Source organism: Erythranthe guttata, chromosome 2 (genome assembly GCF_056151865.1).
Source record: "Erythranthe guttata isolate IM_541 chromosome 2, IM_541, whole genome shotgun sequence".
Taxonomy (NCBI): Eukaryota; Viridiplantae; Streptophyta; class Magnoliopsida; order Lamiales; family Phrymaceae; genus Erythranthe; species Erythranthe guttata.
Window position 1 is genome coordinate 2711869 of NC_142534.1, and position 26019 is coordinate 2737887.

Sequence of the window (26019 nt, forward strand, 5' to 3'; positions counted from 1 at the left end):
GCTGATATGTAATACACTAAAATTGATGGATCTCGACCATATTCAGGAGGGGAAATATTTTCTTCTGGTAAAGGAGTGCTGATATGTAATATTTTACGTTATTAATATTTATGTTAATTTATGTTATTTGTAAATATTTTAAATTTGTAAATACAATTTATATAATTATAAAAATAGACAAAAATAAATAACTCACAACTTAATAAAACATTATATATAATAAATTAAAATAATTTCATTTAAAAATTAATATAAATTGATGATAGTTATATATTTTACTAAATAAATATAAAAAAAATAAAAATATAATTTCATAATTATTATATTTATAATGAATATTTTATTAGAATTTAATATTTGAGGACATTTTAGGGAGGACCGAAAACCAACCCATTGGAGTAGATTGTAATTTGGGGAGTGTTTAAGTAGGACCCGTTGTATAAAGAGGTATTTAAATGTGTATGTGGGGGAATACGATGCTACACCCGGTGATTTTCACCGGGTGGCTCTTTTCTTGACATGTGTCCTTTTTTATTTATTTTATAATTATATTTTTAAAACCTATTGGGCCATAACTGAACCCGTAGTGGGAATCTTATTAATTAGGGTGCATGGTTATATTCACCGGTTGTAGCATAGAAATTCCCGTGTATGTGGCATGTGGGATCCACATTTTGGGGAGGGGTTTCAGGGATGAGCATTGTGGATGCTCTAATCTGTTAAAAAATGCAACTTGTTATATATAATAATAATAAAATGTTATTTGCGGTCACAAATTGCTATTCGCGGTTTATAACAAAACCCCCCAAAACTTTTAAAAATATCCAAAAACCTCCCAAAACTGCAAATAGCAAAAAAAAGAAAAAAAAATTGAAATTTCGAAATCAAGCTTGAAGAAGGGTTGGGCTTCGTTTTGATGTAATTTCGACTCTTTTACGTGTAATATGCATTGGGTAGGTCGATTACGGAACCAATTTCATGTTAAAAAGCCCTACAAATCGATTTGTAGGGCTTTTGTTTTTCGCAAAAAAATGTTCGAACGCCCAAGATGGGCGCCCAAGGCGTGTACGAACCTTGGGCGCCCATTTTGGGCGTTCGAACATTTAAAAAAAAAAAAAAAAAAATTGCACTGGGCGCCCAAATGCAGCTTGCACGCCCAACTTGGGCGTGCATGAATGGGCGCTCAAGTTGGGCTTTCACGCGTTTTGGGAGGGTTTTTGAATTTTTTTGGGAAGTTTTGGGGTTTTAGTAAAATAAAATATTTTTTTGGGGGATTTTATTATAAATCGCAAATAGCAATTTTCAAACCGCAAAAAGCAATTCCCGTAATAATATCAAGATTAGTTCATGTTAATCTAGTTGGTTGGTACAAGGTTTTTTTTTTTTTTAATTGACAAGCAGATGAATGTTGCAAAGAGGTTATCAATTTTGATATTGAACTCCTAGATTTTGGATGTCACCAAATTCATTACTAGAACAAAGATCCACATCAAAATGCCAGATAGGCGGTTGCTAAAGCTATATATTACACCACGCCAAAATGACAGCTATACACAAAATATATTACATATACATATATATATATATATATATATATATATATATATATATATATATATATATATATATATATATATATATATATAAGAACGGATGATTTTTTATATATAGTGACTAAACCCCTCTCAAAATATGGTCCTGCACATATCATGACTACTATACCCTCCCAAGATTTGCATAATTTCCTCCTTACACAATGAGACGAACTGGTCATCGAATCGATCTCCTCCTCCTACTAGTCTTTCTGATGGTGGCTATTTCCATCTCACTTTCTTCTTCGGAATCCTCAACAACACATGCCGAAAGATCCTCACTCGACATTGAAGAATTCTCGTACTTTACTTGAGTATCACAAACACGATTCTCCTCATTCTGCACATCAATTACAACACTCGACTCGCCAGAACAAGTTCTAGAAGCTTCCTCCGAAACAACCTTCTTTATTTCTTCTCTCCTTGAACTACGAAGGCTATAATACCGTGAAGGCCTTAGTTTCTCAGTTTCGTGTTTGCTTGATGTGTCGAGTATCTCCTGTTCGAGATATAACAATCAAGAAATGAAATGGTTTGAAAATTATGTATAGTCAAACTTTGAGCATATTTTGCTCTATCCGAGTTTTCTATGCATGGAAAATAGAAATATAAATGCTTGTTTGTGAGGGTTTACCTTGATCGGCAAACTCATGGTGTTGAACTGATTATCTGGCATCAACGGCTGAACATTTTCGATAATGACTGACTCGTCAATATTTCTCTTCTCAATTAAATTTTCGAGGTCATCACACGAGTTTAAATTGATACCAAGACATAATTGATCTTTTGCAACAGTTTGATGAACAAACTTTACACCACTGTCGTCCTCGTCTGTACCACTTTGATAACATTTGTCACGAGTGGTCGGAGGATCGTTCAGAGCATTGTCTTCGACTATTCTATGAATCAGTTTTCTGATATGGTCGCGTTTTTTGAGAGAAACCTCGGCAGGAAAGAACCAATCCTCATTAAGCTGCAGAGAGAGAGAACTTTTGGTAATAAATATACTTAAAACATATTGTTGAACATACAGTGGTAATACCATAAATATGGAAAATGTACATGAATGTTCGATGCTATAACAATATAAAGGTCTAATGTAAACAGAGGTCGTATTTTAGTCAAAATAATGCAGGTATTGCTTTAAATCGTTATTGACTCATTGACCAGGAGAACTATAAAATGAACGAACAGTGACCACACTAATCCCAATAAAGCTACTCCGAAAATAGAATCAACTGGTCGGAGATCACTTAATGCAGGAATCATTTTACAAATTCAATTTTCCCCTGATCTATGTCCAAAGTACCAGAAGAGATGAACAACTTACAAAGTCAAGATATTTAGTTGCACTGAGGTTTGACGCCTGCTCCAGAAAAAGTTCAGCATAATGAAGCAAAAAAAGGCCACAGTCGAACCAGTTTTCTTGTTGTGGCAACTGAAACAAAACAACCAGAAAGGAAGGAAAAAAAATTACAACCAACAAAATTGCCTTGTGTAATGAGAGGGGATGGGTAACGGTAATCTGCAATTAAATAATGATGACCGGCACAACTAGGATGCATCACAGTATCTGGTTGCTTTTTAGCAAGTTTCACATGCACATTTACATTAAAATCTTTCCAGTCTGTATTCTTCACAATTTAACTCAATTCCCGCTTTTTGACCTCAAAATTAAACTTCGTTTCACATGACTTAGCCTCCCAACCACCCCTCAAATCTATTTCAAGTAAACTATATTGACATCCGACGGAAGATAAATTGATGTTACATTATCCGTTCGACAAAAAACAAAATTGGTTAATTTTCCAAACTGTAACATTTAGACCTCATTTGCCTCTGTGTCAAGGCATATTGAAAATGTCTCCATGCCGTCAATTACTGCTCAATATCGGAAACATCATCCAGTGTTTATTCAATTTAATGCAAGACAAGTTATCTGGAAAAAAGTAATAAAGATGGAGTTAGGCTGAGTAATAGAACCTGAAGCATGATAAAATCCAAATTCAAGAACTTTGTGGCAATATCTTCTTCATGCCTATTCCCCCGCTCTTTCCATTCTTCTGATAAATAACTATATTTTAACATAAGAAAAGAAGTTGAGAGTGGGGTTGTTGTTTAATGTGTCAATCTCTTTTGCTGATGCTAGATAAACCTAACCAAGAATCCACAAGCAAAAAAGGGTGAAAGTTTATAGAAAGTGGTACTTGGAGAAAAATAATCATATAAGAGCGAATTTTGGGTAAACCGATAATTCAAGATTAACTTGAAGAAAATCATTACATTAACCACAGGAGAGAAAACGTGATGAATTTATTTCCATCGATGCTCTCCTTTACTGAAACAACAGATTTTAGTAATAGCACTCACTACACGTTCCAGTTAACTAATAATTGAAAACATGCACATTGTGAATGTATTCAATGATTACAGATATTTGATAGTATCTAAAAGTCCAACTATTTCTATATATGGGTTCTGGAAATTACACTTCATACCCTTGCTAATTAACCATGACCACCAAAAATTTCCAAGTCAAGGTTCCTGGATTAAATTAAGGGGAAATTCTATATTGGGCTGAATCTAGCCAAACCCCAACTAATCACACGGCAATTGTGAAAATAAATTATCCTCACAATTACTACCTTTGGAGTGTAAAGAAGTCTAGTAGCAAACATAGACCACTTGTGCTACAAATAACTACGATTTGGCCAGACAAGATGAAGAGAAATTTTTCCGTTAACGTGAAATAAACAATAGTAGGACTGTGGGTGGTTTCCATTTTCTTGGAAATGACACGGGCTTGTCTAGAGCATCAAACCAACAGCTTACCTTCTAATAAGATCCTCAAACCCTTTATGGCTTCCTCTGATAGAATCCATGTGTAAAATACACGGCCCCTTAGATGAGGCATCCACGCTTTTGTCTGTACAATGATATCCAAATGTCAAGCAGAGAAAGTAGCAACCACTAACTAAAGAAAATGAAAAGGATTACGTGAAGAGATATGCCTCGTAAATTAGCAACTTCCCCAGGATGGCATATAACAATCAAACTCCAATGCAGGCTACAAAAAGAGGGAAACAACAACCTTAGAAAACCAACATAGATATATATACATCTTGGAAGGTCCATAACAGTATTTCTTACCTGAAATTTACAGGTATAAATATGTAATCCTTTTCAAAAATGTTGACATTCCTTGTCCATTTACGAACACATCCAAAAACATCTCTTCCTTCGCAATCTCTATATAAATCTCGATTCACATTCACAAGCTTCTGGAAGAAAAATGTGTTGAAAAAATGGAACCTGTGCTGCTCCCCTGGTTTGATTTTGGTTACAAGGTATCTGCCATTCGACTACATATTTCAGTTATGCTACGTTTGATTTAATAAACTCAGAAGTTATGCTACGTTTGAAATCTGCAACTATGCTGCAAAACAATAGGAGAGACATAATAATCATGGACAATTGGTTCACACTTGAAACTAGTTACTATCCACATCCCAAGATGAGTATCGAAGAATTAGGAAAATGAGGATTATCAACCAATACTAATAAAGTATGGAAAGGAGGATTTTTGTTAAGCAGACTGTAAACTTACTTGATATAGAAGTCAATTATAGTATCGTTTATGAAAGTCCTTGGCTGCAATAGCTCAATATCTCTTTTACTTAAGAAGACAGCATCAGGATCGCCATCTGGATATATTATGTCTTCAAAGGAATCTTTAAAAGAACACTCACTGAAATTTGAATGACAAATATTTAAAAATTAAAATTGATTTATATCAAGAGAAAAACCTGAAGACAAAGATATGACATAGTCAGTTATAATTTCTCTTTCATCTAAATCTAACCGTCTTTTCCATTTCTCCCAGAATCTAAACCTAATTGTTGATTCATTGATACACAGCTTCTATTTTATCTCCCTCCCTTTTAACCCTGATCCAACACAGTGACTTCTCATTTTTTTTGAAAGATAACATGAAATTTGTATTTATCTTCGATAGTGATCTTAGGGAGCAGCGTTTTTTTAAGACAAACTAATCTGATTCCCCAATATTGACAGTATAACCAAATAAGGATAGTGCTTCCAGAGAAAGAAATATGTATTCTACCAACAAGCAATTTACCTTATAATGGTCTTCCAAGCAGCGTTGTATTTTAGATCCAATGATTTAATGTTTTCTTGTTTCTCGGACCAATGTAGATCATCAAGAACAACAAACTCCAGTTCCACACTACCTGCACCCAGTAGGGAAAAAACTTAACCCTAAGTTGAAAACCAACTCATTCCATGTACTGATAGACAAAAGGTGGAGAAGTGAATCCACTGAAAAAATCAATGACAAATTTACAGTGCAAAACCTGAATCCGCATTCCCTGTTTCATCAACATTTATGACCTTCGATTGAAATTGTAGATTCACAATATTGGCTTTAACCTAAGTTCAGAAGTTCAGGAATAATATTGTTAAATCTATATTTCTCATCAACATGGGTATCAGGTAAAAGTGCATGTGGGAGATCAACTGCACTCACACTTTCACATTGTTGATGCTCAATTTTCAAAATATCAAAGGTCGGCCATTCAAGACAATAAGGCCTCTTTTTCTTATGAAGGGGTGACCCCTCCAGTCTGATGCACCTCTGAGAAAAAGTCAGGATACAACTTTTATAATGCATGTTCCCGTATTTAACATAATAGGGAGCAAGAACCACCACTTTTTCCTGCAAAACAAAACGTTAAAGATACATAAATTAAGAACAAATGTATCCCTTGTGTGTGTCTAGAGAGAGAGATCATACATAACGAAGAACAGATTCACATACATACTTGTAATACTATATCAATTAAGTGATATTTCTATTGTAGATAACGTAAGGAAAATAAAAGGAAGACTTGTGGTTTCAAAATTTCAGTTGTGTATATACTCCACATCCTTTAACTAACATAAGTTACTTTGCAGCCATACACTAACACAGTCATTATCATTGGCATCATGCTCTGATGATTGTTCCTCCAATGGACCTGAAAAGGAGCCAAGAAACGCATAAATTGACAAAATGGAAACGAGATCTAAATATATCACCATAACAACTATGAAATTTGTTTCTTATATGATAAGGAAATAACCATCATTATCTGCTAGATCGAAAGAAGAACTTAATCTCAACTCTGTTATTCTATCTTCATCGGAATCTACATACAATGCCTTGTTCTGCATACAAAAAAAGTAAAAATGAATCGCAGTGGGATATATAAAGTCAATGGATCGATCTGTAACGCAAAAAAGATCTCAGAAGTCAAATACATGAAGAGACAAAGTGAGAATGCTATTTGAACTGTATTACATGCTTCTTGCCAGCTGCGTAGCCTCCTGGTTTTCTTCTTCCTGCTGCGCAGGTTTTTGCTCCAGATGGCTGACGTTTTGAGAAGGAAAAGGGACGTGATTCACAGTTCAAAGAACCAGATGAAATGCTGATATCGGTCCCAGATATTCTATCTTGCAAGTCACAATCAGTAACATGAACATCTGATTTGCCTTTCCCAGAATCCTTTTGTTGAGTGGGTCCTTGCGCAACTGTAAAATTGTTCATGAAGTATTCATCAGATGGACTAAGCACTACTTTGAACTCGACAGGTGACTAGAATTCGAGACGAAGTTAACAACCCTCATTAACAGAGTTGGTATCTGCCCTTGATTGTTAGAGTCAAGGTCAGAGGGCCAAATCTTACCTCTCCCCTACTTTCCCGTTTGTACTAGGATTTGAATATAAAAAAAATATTGATAACAAGTTATTTGCAAATAATCTTAATAAATACCCTATCCCTTCTAGACTTCATCATACCATTTGGCATCAAGAACTCTCAATCATCCAACCTAAACCATATAAATTTCTACATTGTTTTCGATTAAGCAATATGTAGAGAAAATAGGGCTTAACTTCTGTCCAGGAGATAGGATACATTCAACTATCCCCGAATCTTTTTCACAGTCTTGGTAAGTCTTATTTAACAATTTAAATCAATAAAACTACATAGAATAGCATAATCACGTATCGGTGTCCAACAACCGAAACAAATTACCATTCACAGATTCCACATATAGAAGAAACCTTAATTCGAATCACCCCTCTATCAGAAAGTTAAACCAATTTCGCTCCGAGAGAAACGCACATCGAGTTTCGATAAATATAAAACCCAAACATTTTCAAAAACACAAACACCAAATTCAAATTCCAACCCAATTTTTTCGAGTCTCCGGTAAAACAGCAACGATTTTTTTCACGACGTAACAGTAAGCAAATCCCCATCACTATAACAACATTATTGCAAGCATACAATTACAAGCAGTGTTCCCAAAGGATAACAGAATCACAGAACAAGCAGTATTCCATTGTTTAACGTCAAATAAAACACAATACTACAACTGATCAGGGGATTATGGACTTACAAAACTCGAGAAAAACGTATTTATCAACGGGTTCACGATTCTGCGCGAGTTTCTTGCCGAGGCTTTTAATACCGTATTTGACGAGGGTTTTGCTGGCTTCCTGCTCGACGCGCAAATCCTCGTCGTTGAAATCGAACGCCGAGAGTTTATCGTTGTTGCTACTGCTGCCGCCATAGCTATTGCTGCTTGTGGAATTACCATCACCGCCGCTGTAATTTTTGCCCTTGGCGTTTCTTCTCTTCCCCATTGCGATCAGTGAAATTTGATAATGGGAAACTTTAAATTGCTTATCAGCTTATAGTGGGAAACTTATTTGGGGTTTATTACATTTGACACCCTCTAAATATAGTTATTTACATTAATTGACAAAAACAAATGAGTTATTTTTATTACACCTCCGTTTCACACTAACTATCAAAAAAAAAATATTATAAATAATTGTCACTTTTCACTTTTCACAAAATTAAGAAACTCAATAAATATATCTTGATTTTAGAAAAATCATATAAAAATGACTAAAATAATCTTTAATATTTAATAATTTATATGAGAAAATTAATGAATAGAATTTCATTAATAAGGTTAAAACAGGAAAAATGTATTTAATCCAGTATTGGAAATATAAAGTGACAGATAATATGGAATAAAAATATTTTAAAAAAGAGACAGTTATTGTGGAACAGAGAGAGTATTTTAGAATTTCAAAACTATATTAATTATACAATTTTCAATACCATATTATGACCATTAGTAGGGCTACCGTAGTTTTATGACTATTACTGTGTACTAAGCGTAACTTAAGCTTATGGTAATGAAAAAAATTCATATCATTAATTATCATTAATTGTTATTCTTTATATGATACTGGGGTACATGGTACTCTACCACTTATATCAACCAAAGTTGTAAAATTTTCTTGTCATATTATATACCAAGGCCTCGTTTGATTGGGGAGATTAACCCTAATTAACTAAATAATTACACTTATATTTGTGTTTCGCTTTGGTAGCGTTTTTTCATTTTTTTTCTAATTTTCGCAATTTCTTTGTAAATCTCTCTATTTCTCTCTCCTCTCTCTTACGCATTTTTTTATATTAATTATCATAAGAATGAAGCAAAAAATCTTTTTAATTATCTTAAGAATGAAAAAAATTATTTTAAGTATTTTTCTCTCGCTAATTTATTTTCTTCTTGTCTGGTTCACAACTAATTATTTTAATATCGTGTAATTTACTTTTTAATACAATTAAATAATCATATTTAAAAAAAAAAAAAAAAAAATCTTCCATTTTGCAATGTTATCCTCGTGCATCACACGGGAAGAATTGCTAGTTGCGTATAAATCAAATGTTAAAGACCCCCCTATGCATCTCACCGATTGTGCATCTATGAGACGCTTGAATTCCAAATCTCACAAAAATCGATGATAATAACATACACAAACGACGTAAATTTAGTACAATTACAAGTTATAAGGTCACATTATAAGGCACATTTTTATTTTCATTTTGAGAGAGAAAAAAAAAACTATGAATTAACTTATATATATATATATAGTAAATTAAATTAAAGGGGGGATGAAAACCCATTTCTTCTCATGAACTGCCTTTCTCCTCTCTTCAGTGACCGTTGGATGAAGGTAAGCTGCAAGATCATACACATTAGATTGAGGACTCAACAATAAATACACCAAATTATTATGAGAGGTTTAGAGTTGAGTTTTACGCCTATGAATTTCGATCGAAAAACAAGGCAAAAGGGGAAAAAATCGAAAACAAAAAATTAAAAGATGAATAAATAACACCCAGTTTCACACATAAGAATATTACAAAAATTACATCATCCCAAATTCTAAATACGAAAGAATCTCATATGATCTTGGGTTCGGTTGTAGGCCAATCTCGTATAAAAAAATCGATGTCCAAGTTAGTTTAATCTCAATATGCAAAGTTAGAAATGGTAACCTAGCCAAGATATCATCGTATATCAACTGGATCAAGGGATCATTTGGCTAAACTTATTCTAACAGCTGATAAGCTCTTACATCTGATAAGTTATTTTTATTGATAAGTTGTTACGTCTTATTTTTAAAATTAATTTTTAAAGTGTTTGGATAATGATGTTATAAAGTGTTTGGGTAGAGGTATTTTGTATAAAATATATATCTTATTTACTCTCAAGCAACCTATTTTTTATTTATAAGATTTTTTTCAGAAAAAACTACCAAACATTTTGGAAGAGCTTATAAGCTTTTAAACAACTTATAAACTCTTTATAACAGCTTATAAGCTTAGCCAAACGCCCTCTTAATTTACGAATAATCATCAGATTCGATATATGCATAAATCATATAATATAAGCCCTCAATATCAGTAGTAATGTACTCCATCTGCAATTCAAGACTAGGTTTAAGTAATGTTCTTTAGACATGCATGCCTGTCGTAATTAATATTAAAATAAATTAATTTAAAGAACGCACACACACATACATACATACATACATACATACATACATACATACATACATACGTACATACATACATACATACCCGAGCCTGAGAGAAGTATCCGAAAAGCTTTTGTCCGCCTCAAGACAAGGGACTAAGCTTTGACAAATAGTGATAGACTCCGCCGAATTTCCTTGTTCCGTTGTATTTCTCGTACATCCAGGTTTCTGCATCTACAATTCATTCACTTATATCTAAATACGTACTATATATAAAAATCGAGATTGATGAATGCCGATACAAAAAAAAAAAAAAAGAAAAAAAAAAAAGGAAACCCTACCTCAACTTGCTGTTTCAACCATTCATTTTCTTCCATTAGTTCTAATTCCTGCATTTTTATTTTTATTTTGTCAACTTAATTAATTATTTCAAGAATCGGACAATTAGTAGAAACGCGTGATGATTTTTTTCAAGATTTCGAAACTTGCCCTTGTCTTCATCTTGCTGATGTCATTCAAAAGCTTGTCGTTCTATATAAGAAGGGAAATATTTAATTAGAATTTTTGCTATCGAATATTCAGCAGAATTAATAAATAACCGAAAATTAAAAAAAAAAAAATCAGCAAAAATTAATAAACCTTAATTTTCCCGACACGGCTTAATCCCGCCTCCACTAATTTCTCTACCTTCATCAATTCATTCAGGCCAAGTTCTTGAAGCTCTTCTCCCATAAGTTGCCTAAAAAGAATTTAAAATTGTTTCGTTTAATTTGCGATTTTCTAGTAAGTATTAAAACACGGAATAATCCACATTTTGATGAATGTTTATACGGTGATCTATATATATAATTATACGTACTTTAGCTCGGTAGTTCGGTCCGCAAGTTCCTTGCTGAGCACTGCATGGTTGCTACTAGCAGTCTAAAAAATTAAATTAAATTAAATAAAATTTAAATTGTGACCTGCATGCAAACATAAGCTCGTTCGTTTTTTTTCTCCATATCGATCATTTCCGTTACCTGAATATGGAGGTGCTGTGTATTACCGAGTAATTTATTGGACTTTTCCGATTGCACGTTATGCCTTTGAATGAGTTCCATCATGCTTCAGAAACCACAAGAAAACCAAATGTGGATTACGAATATTTTAGTAACTTCTATATGTTCAACTTCTTGAAAATAAACGAAATAATTGTCAAGCTTTATTCCAGACCTCGCTATGAAGAAAAATTATAAAAAGTCCTCGTAATCTTTAAAAATAATAACAATTAAAAAAAAATCAAGACCAGACCTGCCAAAAAATTATACACGGCTGAGTTCCGATCCTGAACTCGAGATCAAGTAAATTTGGCCTTTTAGGACTACACACTAAACTCGATTATCGTTTAAGATATATCGAAACATATGGTCTTTTCTAAAAATTTAATACACCACTGTTATTTCAAAATAATAAAAGCATGTGAATAACAAAATGTTGGATATATTTGATTATTTATGTATATCTGTATCATGTATATATGTATAATTTTAGTTTTTAAATCATAAAAATAATCCGACATGTTTATTTTGATTATATATAAATGAATCATTATAATTTATAGAGTATTAAATCAATCTTTTATAAACTTATTTGTACACTATAAACTGTTAAATAAAATTTTATTCCATCCATAATCTAAAACACTTGGAATTAGTCAATTGTATTATAGAGATTTAATTAACATGCATACATAATATTGTCATTAACTCTAAAACACCATTTGTTTTTCCTCATTAGCAATACATATAACACACAGACACAGACACAGACACATACACAAACACAAACACAAAATACATACACACACAAAAATATGAACTGTCACACACAAGTGGAAATGTAATAAAATTATCCTCAAATACTCAAAAAATATTCATTTATTTTTCCTTTCTTATAACTAATTTTCTGGAAAATAAAAAAAAATGAGGCCCCCTTAATAAATTATGGTGAAGATGAGAAGACAGAAGGTACGAAATAGCAGGTAAGAGGACAGTGACTTGGGACCTCAACTACACCATAAAATCACACACAACAATTACTCAGATATAATTTAATTGATTTGATAAGAAATAAAAATTAAAAATTAAAAATTAAGAAAAAAAAAAAAAGTATTTTTTTCCTCCCCAATAAGCATAAATCAAGATTCTTTTTTTGGAAAAAACACAAATCGAGGCTACGTTTCATATACAGTACAGACATATATATACATATTTCTTCCCATATATATTAAAAGATCAAGATTACATTTTTTTTCTCTTTGGTTCTTGAATTTATAATCGTACGCAGGCAAGGCAACATCATATGATAATGGATAAGAGAGAGAGAGAGAGAGAGAGAGAGAGAGAGAGAGAGAGAGAGAGAGAGAGAGAGAGAGAGAGAGAGAGAGAGAGAGAGAGAGAGAGAGAGAGAGAGGGAGAGAGGGAGGACCTTGAGCTGGAATAGTCAAAGAGTTTGCCGGTGGCGGAGAAAACGATGAGGGCAATATCGGCATCGCAAAGAGTGGAGAGTTCTTGAGCTTTCTTGAAAAGCCCTCTTCTCCTCTTTGAAAAGGTCACTTGCCTCGCTGTCAAGTTATCTATCTTCTTGATCTGAATCTTTTGCCTCACCATTTCTTCAACACCCACCACCACAACACTGCAACTTGTAAAAAACCCACCACTATTATTATTATTATAGAGAGAAAGATAGAGAGAGATAGATAGAGAGGGAGAGAGAGAGAGAGATTTGAGATATGGGTTTTTGATAAAATTAAACAAAACAATATATCTTCAAGTACAAAACGCACAATCTCAGAGCAGAAGAAACCCTTCTTCCCAAAAAAAAAGGAATCAAAGAAACCAAAACCAAGAAAGAATCTTTTTCTAAAAATTAGAAATGGCAGTGAGGGGGTGGGGGTGGGGGGTCTGGGGAGGGGTAGAACTTAGAAGAGGATAATAAATACTAATTATACATAAAAACAAAGCTTTATAAACTGGGTTTCATTTTGCTACTTCGGGGAAGAAATGACATCACTGCCTGCAGAAGAGAGAGAGAGAGAGAAAGAAAAGCCAACCCTAGAGAGAGAAAGCAAGACACACAAATCTGAGCTGCAGCACATAAAAATGAGCTAAAAGCAGCAATTGGGAAATTGCCTATTGGGGGTGGGGGTGGGGGGTGGGGGGGGGGGCAGGGGGTGAGGCTGACTGGTATATAAATAAATAAATAAAATAGAGTTCAATTTCTTGAAATTGCCTTTCTGGGACTTCGATAAGAGAGCTTTATTTTTCCTCCAATTAGGACTTTCCTTTTGAGGAGCTACAATTAAAATTAAAAAAAATTAATAAAAGAATAGCACCCAAGTGGTAACCCTTGACATTTTATTTTATTATTATATATATATAGAAATAGGGTAACCCATTGCCACTTGAATACATGCATGGGTTATTTCTCGAGCGAGAGAAATGGGTTATTTGACTACGGACCGATTTAACCCGTGACTAGACTCGGAATCAGTATGTTGACCATAGATATTCGTTGACCTTGATTCTTGAATCGGTTTGTGAGTGGTCATGCATTACATGGACCGGTTACTTTTATGCTACATTCGGTGTAGGCTGATCTACACACATCAATGTGTGTGTGTTTGTTGTGTGTATATAAATGGTAAAGATTTACGATGTGTTTCATCGGTTAGTATAACATATTATAAACTGATTCATTAACTGTCCCGAGAAATGCTGCGACTCTCCTAGCCATTTACCGTATGTGTGTGTGTTTGTTGTGTGTATATAAATGGTAAAGATCTACGATGTGTTCATCGGTTAGTATAGCATATTATAAACTGATTCATTAACTGTCTCGAGAAATGCGACTCTCCTAGCCAGTTCCGTTCATTATATTACAATATAATTATGGAGCCGATGATTCTACCCTCCTGATGTCTCGAACCCATGACCAATTAGATTATTGGTGTAAGGTACTTACCAACAGGTTACTGTGTGTTGACATTTTTGCAATTCAAAAATGTAATAAACTTAAACTTCGTGTCTGTATTTTTCAACTTCTACATTAAACCTCTCGAAACCGGGACCGGCCATGTTAGTACTAAATTACTAATACGTTTTTGGCTCGACTTTAACAATTCATTATGAAATGTCAACCAGAAAGATCATTGGTAAATGAAATATTGGTGTACCTATTTGGGCCGTCCCGATAACTCATCAATTATTCTTAACATCGGACCACAAATGAGGGCCCAAACGCATAATTCATGTAATTAATGGACTACAGTAATCTCGTAAAATTAACGATAAAGCCCACTAGGTCATTAATCTAAGTTATTGTTATTATGCTATTTTTCATCCGATTGAATTTTGTGAGATTCTTTGAATTCGTCGTACATATCAGCTAACTATAACTTGATAGGGATTTCAACCGAATCAACCTTTAGTTTACATATGCTTATCTCCCAGGCTTACGAATTCAAATAAGGACTTCTGCATAGGATTTCAAGTAAGAGCCACAACTGAAGACTTCGTTTAAAGACTTCAGCTTTCGACAACTTTCTATGTAATTACGCATTCAATATCGCCTGCTTGTGCGCGGTGAACCAATGAGATTGGTTCCTTGTGGGCACCAGGTCCGGGTCCGCTACCTTAACGGGCCGTTGAGTTACCATGATTTACATTCCTCCATCAATCCTTGTCGGGCCAAGGGATGGGGGCCCTGGGGCGAGGGATTTCGCCCTTGGTGCAAGTTAATTAATTGATAAAACATCAAACATAACCATATATATGATCAAATTATATCTCAAAACGACTTTGATCGATTTTAAAGTAATATAAGACTCTGCAATTTTACGATAAGTGGGCTATTTTAAGATGACGTGGAAAAACAACATACAACCAATTAAGTAAAAGATTAACTCAAAGGCTTTAAGGGCAGAAAAGTAATTTCAGTCAGAAGTATAAATTCAATTTCAAACTCTGAATATCTCTTTTCTTATATTCTAAAACAAAAATCTTTTCAGATAAAACATTTTATTGGTTTTTATATTATTATAATATATGTATGTGTAAATTGTAATTGAGTTGTTTCCACTAGGCCGTACGGAAAAGGGATGGGGTGGGGGCGCGTGACAGCGGATAAAAACTGTGGGTGGATAATTGTGTTATGTTTGTTTTCCCCACTGTCTTCAATTCTTGTACGGACACAACCAATTTGTGGACTACGATTTTGGGAATTATTCCCCCTTTTTTCTTTTTCCTTTTTTTTTTCTTTTTTAATTTATGTTTCACTTATTACAAAATCTCTGCAAGAATATCTATTGCGTATTTTCATACACCAACTTTATTACATTACCTACTAATTTCTATTCAAACTATACATTTTATTACTACAAATTCTAATTATAAATAGAGTAAATAGCATTTCAAATGACTCCTTATCTTTTTAGTGTAAGCACAAAACCCATTCGTGGTTGATGGAGGTAAATTTCCGTTACTTTTTTTTGTTAGATTTAAACGCCAGTGTCAAATGTCAAGGTGATTATTTTCGCAGACGACCCCCTTGAAATTTGACTCACGCGGTTGATAATATTACGAGAACAGGGGGTCATCTGCAAAAGATTGGAACGAGAGGCTTTAAGTGCTATTTACTATTATAAATATTATAGGCACTACAAGGTTTGTGCCTAGGCCCATACGGTTCGACCGAGTTAAATGTCTGCATACTCATAAGTTGGGCCTCGGCCCGATTCTCCAGCTGTGCTATTTTATTTTATTTTTTAATTAATTTCGAACGTATCAAAAAAGAATTAAATTAACAAAAAAATAAAAATCCAAAGGTAATGCAGGGACGTGTATCCGATAAATTTTGTAATATACTGGGCAAATTACGGCACCTTCCTAAGCTAAGATCAAATTAAACGAAAAAACTCATCTTCTTTAGGTAATTACAATCACCTCATCAGTTATGTATTATCTTACAAAAATCCACTTGCTTTAATAGGTAAATTTGACATTGCAAAAGTGGACGTGTAAGACAATACATAATTAAGGGAGCATGATTGTAACCACCCAAACATAAGGGTTTTTTTCGTAATTTAATTTTATCTCAGAGAGTTGACTGTAATTTGCCCTAATTTATTTATGGACTTTTGTGGGCCTATTCGTTATTTGGTTGTTATATTTTGGGCCTCTTTAGATTATAAGGGCCTATACAATAATAAAATTGATTTAAAAAGATTTATTTAATTATTGAAAGGGTATAATAAGTTTTTCTCAAAAAAAAAAAAAAAAAAAAAAAAAAAAAAATAGGTGGGGGAAAATGTTCCATTTGTTACTTCAAAAGGGTAAGTGATATTTTAGAGGTGTAAATTCTATTTAATCGTGAAGCTTTATTATTGGTGTCAATTTATATTTAGATTCAGTGATTAATTAGGATTTTAACTTGGTGACTTCTATTACTTTGTATTCATGATTTAAAAGTTTTACAGTTAAACTTTTATAAATTAAATCATCAACATGTTATTAATTTAGTAAAATATTAATTTATGGATTAATAATGATTAATTAATTGTAGTTAGTTTATTAAACTAGAGGAAAAGTCGCAAGAAAGTCAAATGGTAGTTCCATGAAACGTGTTAAATGCAAAACGTTCAATACTGCGTGTCACTCTTTATTTTCCGACGTCACTATCTCAGAAAACATAATTACTGATTTATCGGTGGTGATGCTTACACATATACATACATACACACCCCTGGGGTGAAATTCCATTATTACCCTCGGCATCTCTCACAAAACGCAGGCCCTTTTTCGTAATATAACAGGCTAACCCCACCCACCTCCCCCAAATTCCACTGCCCTTGTTGCTCTTCAGTCTGGAAGTAAATGGATAATCACTTTGTTTACCAAGGAAACCGAATGGAGCACCCATTTTTCACGGCGGCAGCCACCCGCACGGAGGCGCTGCGGTGGCTGACCATCGCGGAGCAGCTGCTGTCGGCGCGTGACCTGCTCGGGAGCAAGTCGTTCGCCACGCGCGCCCGCGACTCCGAACCCGCGCTCGCCCACACCGCCGACGAGATTCTCGCCGTCGCCGACACGCTCATCGCCGGTGACAGGAGGGTCTCGAGCAACCAGCACGATTGGTACGCGATCCTCCGCCTCACGCCGCAGCAGGGCCGCGACGCCGCGCTCGTCGACGACCAGTACCGCAGCCTCGCCCTCATCCTAAACCCTAGGAAAAACAGATTCCCCTTCGCCGAACAAGCTTTCCACCTCGTCGTCAATGCCTGGTCTTTTCTCTCCGACCCTTCCAGGAAATCCTTGTACGACACAGAGCTTATTTTTGGTCCGTCGCCGCCACCGCCGCCGCCGCAGCAGCAGCAGCAGCAACATCAACCGAACCCCTATAGTGACCCCATTCCGACATTGCAGCAGAACTTCAATTTCTTCGGCGGTGGTGCTTCGAGCAACACCACCCAGCCGCCGCCGTCGCATTCCTTTCCCCAAGTTCAACAGGTACATGCTTTCACACAAGTCGGACCCGCAATTAGCGGGTCAACCCACCCGCCCCGAGAACCCCAAAATTTCATGAGCTTCCCTTCGGGTACCAATTTCGTTTTCGGGTCCGGGTCTGTTTCTCATCCTAAATCGGACCCTGCACCTCTCAATAATCATGCACAAGAAAGCTATTCTGCACCTTTCACTAGTCATGTAGCTTCTGCTTCTGCTTCTGCTTCTGAGCCAAACCAGGAGCAATTGAACAATCAACAGGAACAACCCCAAGAAAACCACTCAAATGTTATTGATAATAAAACTATTCATAACGAAAACCCGATTGAGAATGTTGGAGAGACAATCGAGGATGCGGTAGATGTGGAGACAATGGATGAGGACGAAGATTTGGAGGAGGAGGAGGAGGAGGTGGGGAGATTCGATTCACCGGCAAACGAGGAGGAGGTGGAGATATCCGATTCACGGGCGAATGAGGAGGAGGGGTCGACTTTCTGGACCGCCTGTCCTTATTGCTATTACATGTATGAATATCCTGTGGTATATACCGACTGCACTTTGAGGTGTCAAAATTGCAAGAGTGCGTTTCAGGCGGTGGTGATACCTTCACCACCGCCCGTTGTGGATGGCCAAGATGGGTATTTTTGCTGCTGGGCGTTTTTCCCGTTGAGTTATTCGATGGAGAATTGGGAGAAAAACAAGGGTGGTTCTTCATCTTGGACGCCATTCTCACCTATGTTCACTTCCCCCCGAAATGGTAAGAAGAAACCGGCTCCTCCTAGGGTTTATATCGACGACGACGACGATGCTTTTCTTGAAATTTCCTCTTCGAGCGAATCCGATGATGATGACTGGCGCAACGGTAAAGGGAAGAAAGGTAAGAAAAAGGCCAAACGTGTGCCGAATAGAAATGTGAAGATTGCCGATAAAGGTAAGAATACGAAAGCGCAAGATGAGCATGTTGAGTCTTCGGACAGGGCGGAGATTCCCGTTAAGGCGGCGTTTGAGTCCAGGAAGCAACCTGGTAGGGTTGTAAAGAGTTCCGGGAAGTTGGATTTGAACGTGGAGTTCTGTAATGAAGCTGAAGAATCTGCTCCGAGGAAGAAAGAAGGGAACGGGCCGGGCCATGGCGTGGAAGATAATATTGAAGGGATCGGTTTCTTTGAGGGTCTTGATGAATTTCTTAGCAGTCTTCCGATTCTTAACGCTGTAGGTGATGACAAGGCCGTCAAGGCGGCTTGATCGAAAAAAATAAAAAAAAGTAAGACCCCCTTTTTTGTGTCTTTTTTGAGCTTTCCGAGGCTGGTAATGTAGTAAAAAAACTTAATCGTTTGACGTGATTTTTGGCTTATTGTAGTAAATTATGTAGATTTAAGCTGGATATTATGTTATTATGTTAGAACAGCTTGTTTTTTTTTTGTCTGGTTTGAGTGCATATATATTCTTGCATGTGCTTTTTAATTTGTTTCGATAATTTGTCGGTTGTGTGGTTGAGATTACTTCCACATTGAATGAGCTTAACAGAATCGACGAGAAGGTATTACGATGCTTCTATGATTACGTTTGTAGTTGCTATGAGTGTTACTTGATGTTTGGTGCAGTTATATGGTAAGTTGTAGTGATTTTGAAATCGAACCAAGTCTTTGTCGTTGTGTGGTTTTATAAGTTAGGATACGTGCTTCTTTGTGCGCATTTATTCCGTTTTCTGGCGATACAATTTTTTTACTATAACTAGAGCAATAATTATTGTTATACGTCGATTAACGGGTGAGTGATGTTGCCGTTACTTCAATGCGAAAATCGGGTGCTTAATGTTTTATGTAATTATATGTTAGTCCTTTCTATCTTGATCATCTGTGATTTATTATGTTTCTTTTAAAGTTCTTACTTGTGCATTATGCTTGTGTTTTTTCATTGCAATGTTAAACGGTTGAACTCTCTCGGTTTCCTAGATGGCTGCACCCGGTGAAATACACCGAGGAGCACCCGGTGAAATACACCGAGGAGTTTTCTACATTTGATTTACACAAAATGTGCAACACACACACACCGTTGGAAATTTTATTTATTAAAATAAAATTATTTTTTGAATGAAAATAAAAAAAATATTTTTTGGCACCTATAAATAAAAAAATATTTTTTGATCAAATATGTCTGACAATATGAAGAGGTGTGGCCACACCTCTTCACTTATTTAATTTTCTAAGGGTTGTGTTCATTAATCACAACCATTGGAAACTTATAAATAGAAATTCCACATGTTTGATTTAATAGCAACATCAAAATTAATTCAATTCTATAATTTTGTTCTATGGAATTCTTCTTCCTTTCGTCCGGAAATGTTCTTCGTAGAATATTTTCTTCCATATTCGATTCGAGAGTTTGAGATACAAAGTAACGTTCGTTGTACTCGGGATTTTGAATGCTCATATGCCGAGTTAGCCGTTGTATCTTGGGAGACCATTGCCAAATAACCGTAAGCACGAAATAGTATTCTCGCATCGGCTAATCTTTTCGTATTTCGACTAATCTATTTCATCATTTTACTAAATCACTACCCGTTTTATGTATTGGGAACAACAATCTTAAGACAATAATTTTGTGTGATTTAGTAAATTGTGTTTTCTACACACGTTGGTAAACGAGATGTAGAAGAAGATAGTCCAAAAATCAAGAAGTTAAAAAGTCAAATTGGAGAAAAAAAATCATTTTCGGGCAGAACATGAAGTCCACGTTCCTTCCCATTTTCGAAGTTGTTAAAGTCCGAATATGGAAAAGTAACATTTCACAAAAGTTGTATATAATCAAGTTAGCTTTTGAGAACATGTTAAATCTTCACAATCGGAGATCGTACGGAAGAGTTATGATAAAAACACGAAATAGTGCCAAAACTGCCAATGCAACTTTTCATGTAAAATACAACCGTTCGTGACCAATGCAACTTATTGCATATTAAACGCCTCACCAATGTCCAATGCACGAAACTTTGGTGAAAGAAGACGAAATCGAAGAATAATGATGAGGTTATATATTATTTTGCGATTCATGAATATTATTTAATAATTTTTGTGGTTTCATTGTAGGTGCATTTTTACAGCACACCTATTTCGACTTCGAGGATTAATTTGATCATGATCCAGTCATAATCTCAGAAAACGTGAAACATAAAATTTGTAGATAATTTTGTTGACTATTCGGATCATATTGAATCAACAAAATCGGACTTCAGACGGAAGAGATATGAATAAATCATTCAGCACTGCCATAATATTGACACGATTTGGTGCTACCCACGAAATTTTGAATTGACGAACATATAATTTATCGGGTACGCTTTTTAATTATAAGATATCTAATTTGTGCAATAAATTGATAATGTTATACGATATGATGGTGGATTATTGCATGATAGTTTAATTTTCATGTGTGGAAGCATGGTAAACCATATACGATATATATGCTTTAATGACTATTCATTATGTTTGTGTATCTACATTAATGATACAAATAATTTTATCTTAAATGCAATAAAGTGATAGCGTATATGTTAATTATTTGAATAAGTTTATCATAAACCGCATGATATGTGCTATACTACATGACATTTCTCATGAAAATGCAATATTTATTTGTATAAATTGCATATAGTTTGATAGGGGATTAGCTTTCTACAATTTTCATTTGATGTGTAACCGTCGAGTTGTTTGATTTCGAATATGTTATATGAAATTTGTGAGTATATGATCTTATTATCAATGTTTTTATTATAGTCTATGAACGATTAGACTTGTCTCGTATATTAAGTATGAGTTACTTAGTAAGAGGAATATTATTATACACATATTATTATTTGCGTAAATTCCCATCTTCAGTATGTAAATTTAAGACCGTAATAGTGAACATATAAGACAATACATAGTTCATAGTTGATCGTTTTTTTGTACTTTAACCACAAATCATGGGTGAACCGTGACCGTAATTTGCCCAAAAGATTAAGATTTATGTTTTTAACTTGTAAAATAATAAACGGTAAATTACAAAAAACACGCACTACACACCGTTAACACTCGCTTAGAAACAAAACACACTACACCAAAAACACACAATGAAAAATAAAACACGCACTACATCGAAAACATACACTGAACTACACAATAATTACAATACAAAATAAACACCTGAAAAAAAACCACGCACTAAACCAAAAACTCATACTTCAAGAAAACACGCCCTACACCAAAAAACACATTGAATAAAATGCACTACACCGTGAAACACACACTGGAAATTGAGTGTACTTCTTTTGTAATTCAGTGTGCGTTTTTAATGTAGTGTGTGTTTTACACAATAAGTACACTGAATTTCCAGTGGAGTTATGGTCAAATTATGAAAAACTCCTCTTGTTTGGATATTTACATCGACCCCCTCAACTATGAATCTTCTTACACCTCCATCCTTATGGTGTCAAATTCAACATAATCATCTAGATTATGTGTAATGTGTTCTAGTTTGTACTCGTTTTATGTTAAAATACAGTTTTCTAATGCACCACAATCTGATATATACAAGCCAAAAAACACATCTTATGATCATATAGCTTCAAAACGGAGAGCTCGAATGGGGTAAAACTGGTACAAAAGTGATAATATTCCACATAATCAAGAAGATTCCACTAAATTTGAAACCGCAAGGGTGGACGTGTAAGAAAATTTATAGTTGATGGGATTTATTATAAGGGAAACTTCATTTTACCTACCTGAACTATACCCAACTTATAAAATACCCCCTCGAACTTTAAAACGTACCGAATCAGCCCCTCCCAATAATCGGTCAACGTTAAATTACACAGATTAATTGACATCGTTACTTTCGACTGTGCAATTACTTTTATATCCTCCATTAACTAATCTTACTGATGTAATCTGCTTCCCTCGACACTTCTCAAAAAAAACGCAAAAAAAAAAATCTCACATTTTCAATTAAAACCCTAAAATTCCTCTTCACCCACCTCTCTGATTTCAACTTTCAGCTCTTTTATCTCACCCTTCTTCTGTTAATAATTAAACATTTTTAGGAGCCTTCCCAATCTTTGTACTGAAACCCATCCAAAACAAGTTGTCGTTTGAAAGAAATCGTGAATCGTTGGAGCTACTTCAAAGAAACACTTGATTTGTTGGAGTTCGTTGGCATTTTACAGAAGTCGCATTCGTTTGAAGCAGTTGGGGCTGATTTAAGGTACGAATCGCATAGAAATGCGTTGGAGGATTTGTTTTGAGAAAGTGAATCGAATTCGTTTCAATTTGGTCAAAATTATAACATTTTGAATTAGGGTTTTTAATTTTAGGATAATTTCAGGGGTTGGAATTAGGAATTTCAATTTGGGGATATCTTGTTAATTCGAACTAGGATTAACAATTGCGATTTTCATATTTCGAATTAGTATTTTCAATTTGGGGATAATTTCAGGGGTGAATTAGGGATTTCAATTTTGGGATATCTACTTAATTCGAATTTGGGTTTTTTCTTTTCTATATTTGTTTCAACTATGTGACATCACCTATGCATTTCTGTATTATTGATTTTTTAATTTGTTTTTTTTGTATTGTATGGAATATGTCAGATCAACTATTTACTATCAAAATCAATTATGGAGGGATGTTTATTGATAGAGGGGTTGATTATTGATCTTTACTATCAAAATCAATTATGGAGGGATGTTTATTGATAGAGGGGTTGATTATGTTGGGGGGTTAGTTTATTGTTTGAAAGATATTGATCCTTATGTGATGTCATATATAGATATAATTGGGTATGTTCAAGAAATAGAATATCTTGCTAGTACACTTATATGGTATAATGATCTTGTAGCACTTGGTTTGCAAATTCTTGTTGCTGATAGTGGTGTGATGGAATTGTTCAAATCATATGCTGATACAAACAACTTTATTATTGATTTGTTCATTGAAGCTTGTGATTTAGATGAAACTGAGGTAGAGTTAGATGACTTGGGGGGAGAGAAATAACAATCACATGGGGGAGGGAGGTAACAAGGATTGTGTGGAGGGAAATAACAGTGATAGCAGTGATTCCAACTATGCACCAATAACAGGTAGTGAGTCTGATGATGATTCATTGTCTGATTTCGATTACTTTGCTGAGGGTGATACACTAAGTGATGGTCGGAATCCAGTAGGTAATGATGGGCTTGAAAGTAATAGAAAAAATGAAGTGATTAACATTGATGAAGCATTTCATGTAGAAGAAAATGAAATTCAAAGTGATCCTGAATTTTATCTGAACCCAGTGAATCTGATGATGAGAGAGGAGATATTTCCCTATTTTAATAAAAAAATCAGAAATGAAACAACCAAATCTTCAAGTAGGGCTTATATTTGGCAATTCTTCACTTTTTAGAAAAGCCCTTAGGCAGTATTCAGTTAGGAAAGGGTTTCAATTGATTTTCTATAAAAATGAAAGAAGAAGAATCACTGCAGTTTGCAAAAATAAAGGGTTCTCAATGACTTATTGTACATAAACACATCACATTCTAGTTTTTGGTTTTTGTCTTTAAACTGCTTTAACTTCAACTTCAATTCTTTGTTGGCTCTTGTCATATTTAGAGCTATTTCATGAAGTTCTTAATTGTGAGCTTTCAGTTCTTCGTTATCTGTATCCACTATCTTCATCTTCACTTTATTTTGCTCCAAGAGTCTCTCAAATCCTTGTCCAATTTATATTCCTTTGGGGCAAATTCCAGACTCAATCCATTGAAAAAAGTTGCAACCATTTGATTTCTGTTATATATGTACAATTTATATCTAAATATGCATTCATTAGTAAATTTGAATTCAAATGAATGTAAAACATACTTACATCCCAATTTTGGCAGTCTGCAAATTTTCTTATGGGATTTTGACTTGTCCAAACAGTTCGAATGGCAGCTGTTTTTTGGCATTTGCATGTTGTTTGTGGAAATCTAGCAACATAGTACTTGGATTTGTAACATAAAACACAAGAATCTCGTGAGTTTGTGCTACTGCTAGACATTTTCCCTTAATATAGAATATGAAATTATTTTTGTGTTACTAAAAAAGGGTAATTATTATTTATAAAAAATGGAATTTCGAGTTAAATAAGCAAATTTAAAACATTGTCATGAAAATTTAAATGGGATTTGCACACACACAAATTCAAATGAAATTATTTTGTGCAAATAAACGGAATTTGCACACCATTTTAGGGAGAAAAAAAGAAATTTAAGAATTTTCGTGAAAATTTTGAGCAAGTAAAAAAAAGGAGAAAATAAAATTAAAAAAAAAAGAGAAGAAAAAAAGGAATTTAAGAATTTTCGTGAAAATTTTGAGCGAGTAAAAAGAAAAGGAGAGAAAAAATAAAAAAAAATAAAAAAAGGAGAAGAAAAAAATATGCATGATCTGAAGAAAAGGAAAAAAAAACTGGGAAGAAAAGCATCAATTAGCCATCAAATATACAAGTGTATTGGGGTGAAATCGTCGGAGAAAAGTCCAATGGTCATGCCAACGGATACAATTAAATAGGTCAAAGTGCCATGTCAGTAGATGTGGACGGAAGTTTAACGGAGGGGCTGATTCGGTACGTTTTAAAATTGAGGGGGGTATTTTATATGTTGGGTATAGTTCAGATAGGTAAAATGAAGTTTATCCTTATTATAATTACTCAAACAAAATGGGGTTTTCGTAATTATATCATAGCTCATGGGCTCTTGTAATTTACCCAATAGTTAAATAAGCAATATATGTTCAGAATTTGATTATTTGAATTTTGAACCCTATAAAATATAAGTGTATCGAGACCCGTTTACGCATCCGGCCCGGAAACCCATTAGCCGCTCCTACCCGTTTTACGGGGCCCGAGCCCGAGTCCAAGAAGAAAGAAGTGGCCTTTACTAAATCCCAAGGGTCGTTTCACTTTCAGATTCAGATTTGACATATATTCCAATTCT

General features: G+C 34.6%; 3 protein-coding genes across 8 annotated transcripts; 1 reads left to right on the top strand and 2 right to left on the bottom strand.

The window, feature by feature from the left end:
• Positions 1–1447: 1447 nt before the first annotated feature.
• Positions 1448–8338, bottom strand: LOC105949674 (Cysteine proteinases superfamily protein). 2 transcript variants are annotated; one of them, XM_012972989.2, is made up of 15 exons: positions 8055–8338; positions 6952–7181; positions 6734–6818; positions 6579–6628; positions 6139–6327; positions 5966–6041; positions 5731–5842; positions 5200–5340; positions 4743–4943; positions 4604–4659; positions 4425–4518; positions 3576–3666; positions 2923–3030; positions 2227–2565; positions 1448–2091 (listed from the first exon to the last, which is right to left on the bottom strand). In XM_012972989.2, exons 1-15 carry the CDS (start codon positions 8299–8301, stop codon positions 1771–1773), a joined length of 2340 nt encoding a protein of 779 aa, XP_012828443.2. In that variant the 5' UTR covers positions 8302–8338; the 3' UTR covers positions 1448–1770. The 2 variants fall into 2 exon arrangements, with proteins under 2 accessions (XP_012828443.2, XP_088680452.1); XM_088824326.1 differs by having other exon boundaries at positions 6573–6628.
• Positions 8339–9465: 1127 nt separating this feature from the next.
• On the bottom strand, positions 9466–13670 carry LOC105949626 (MADS-box protein SVP). Of its 5 annotated transcripts, none has more exons than XM_088824366.1 (9): positions 13592–13670; positions 12967–13173; positions 11520–11604; positions 11360–11421; positions 11140–11239; positions 10990–11031; positions 10842–10889; positions 10604–10734; positions 9466–9698 (listed from the first exon to the last, which is right to left on the bottom strand). In XM_088824366.1, exons 2-9 carry the CDS (start codon positions 13146–13148, stop codon positions 9674–9676), a joined length of 675 nt encoding a protein of 224 aa, XP_088680492.1. In that variant the 5' UTR covers positions 13149–13173; positions 13592–13670; the 3' UTR covers positions 9466–9673. The 5 variants fall into 5 exon arrangements, with proteins under 5 accessions (XP_088680492.1, XP_088680475.1, XP_012828389.2 ...); XM_088824349.1 differs by having other exon boundaries at positions 10604–10728; positions 12967–13158; positions 13554–13667; XM_012972935.2 differs by having other exon boundaries at positions 12967–13158; positions 13554–13666.
• A 3591-nt stretch (positions 13671–17261) lies between these two features.
• Positions 17262–19454, top strand: LOC105949625 (uncharacterized). Its single transcript, XM_012972934.2, has one exon. The coding sequence runs from the start codon at positions 17412–17414 to the stop codon at positions 19278–19280; it is 1869 nt and encodes a 622-aa protein (XP_012828388.2). The 5' UTR covers positions 17262–17411; the 3' UTR covers positions 19281–19454.
• The last annotated feature ends 6565 nt before the right edge of the window (positions 19455–26019 follow it).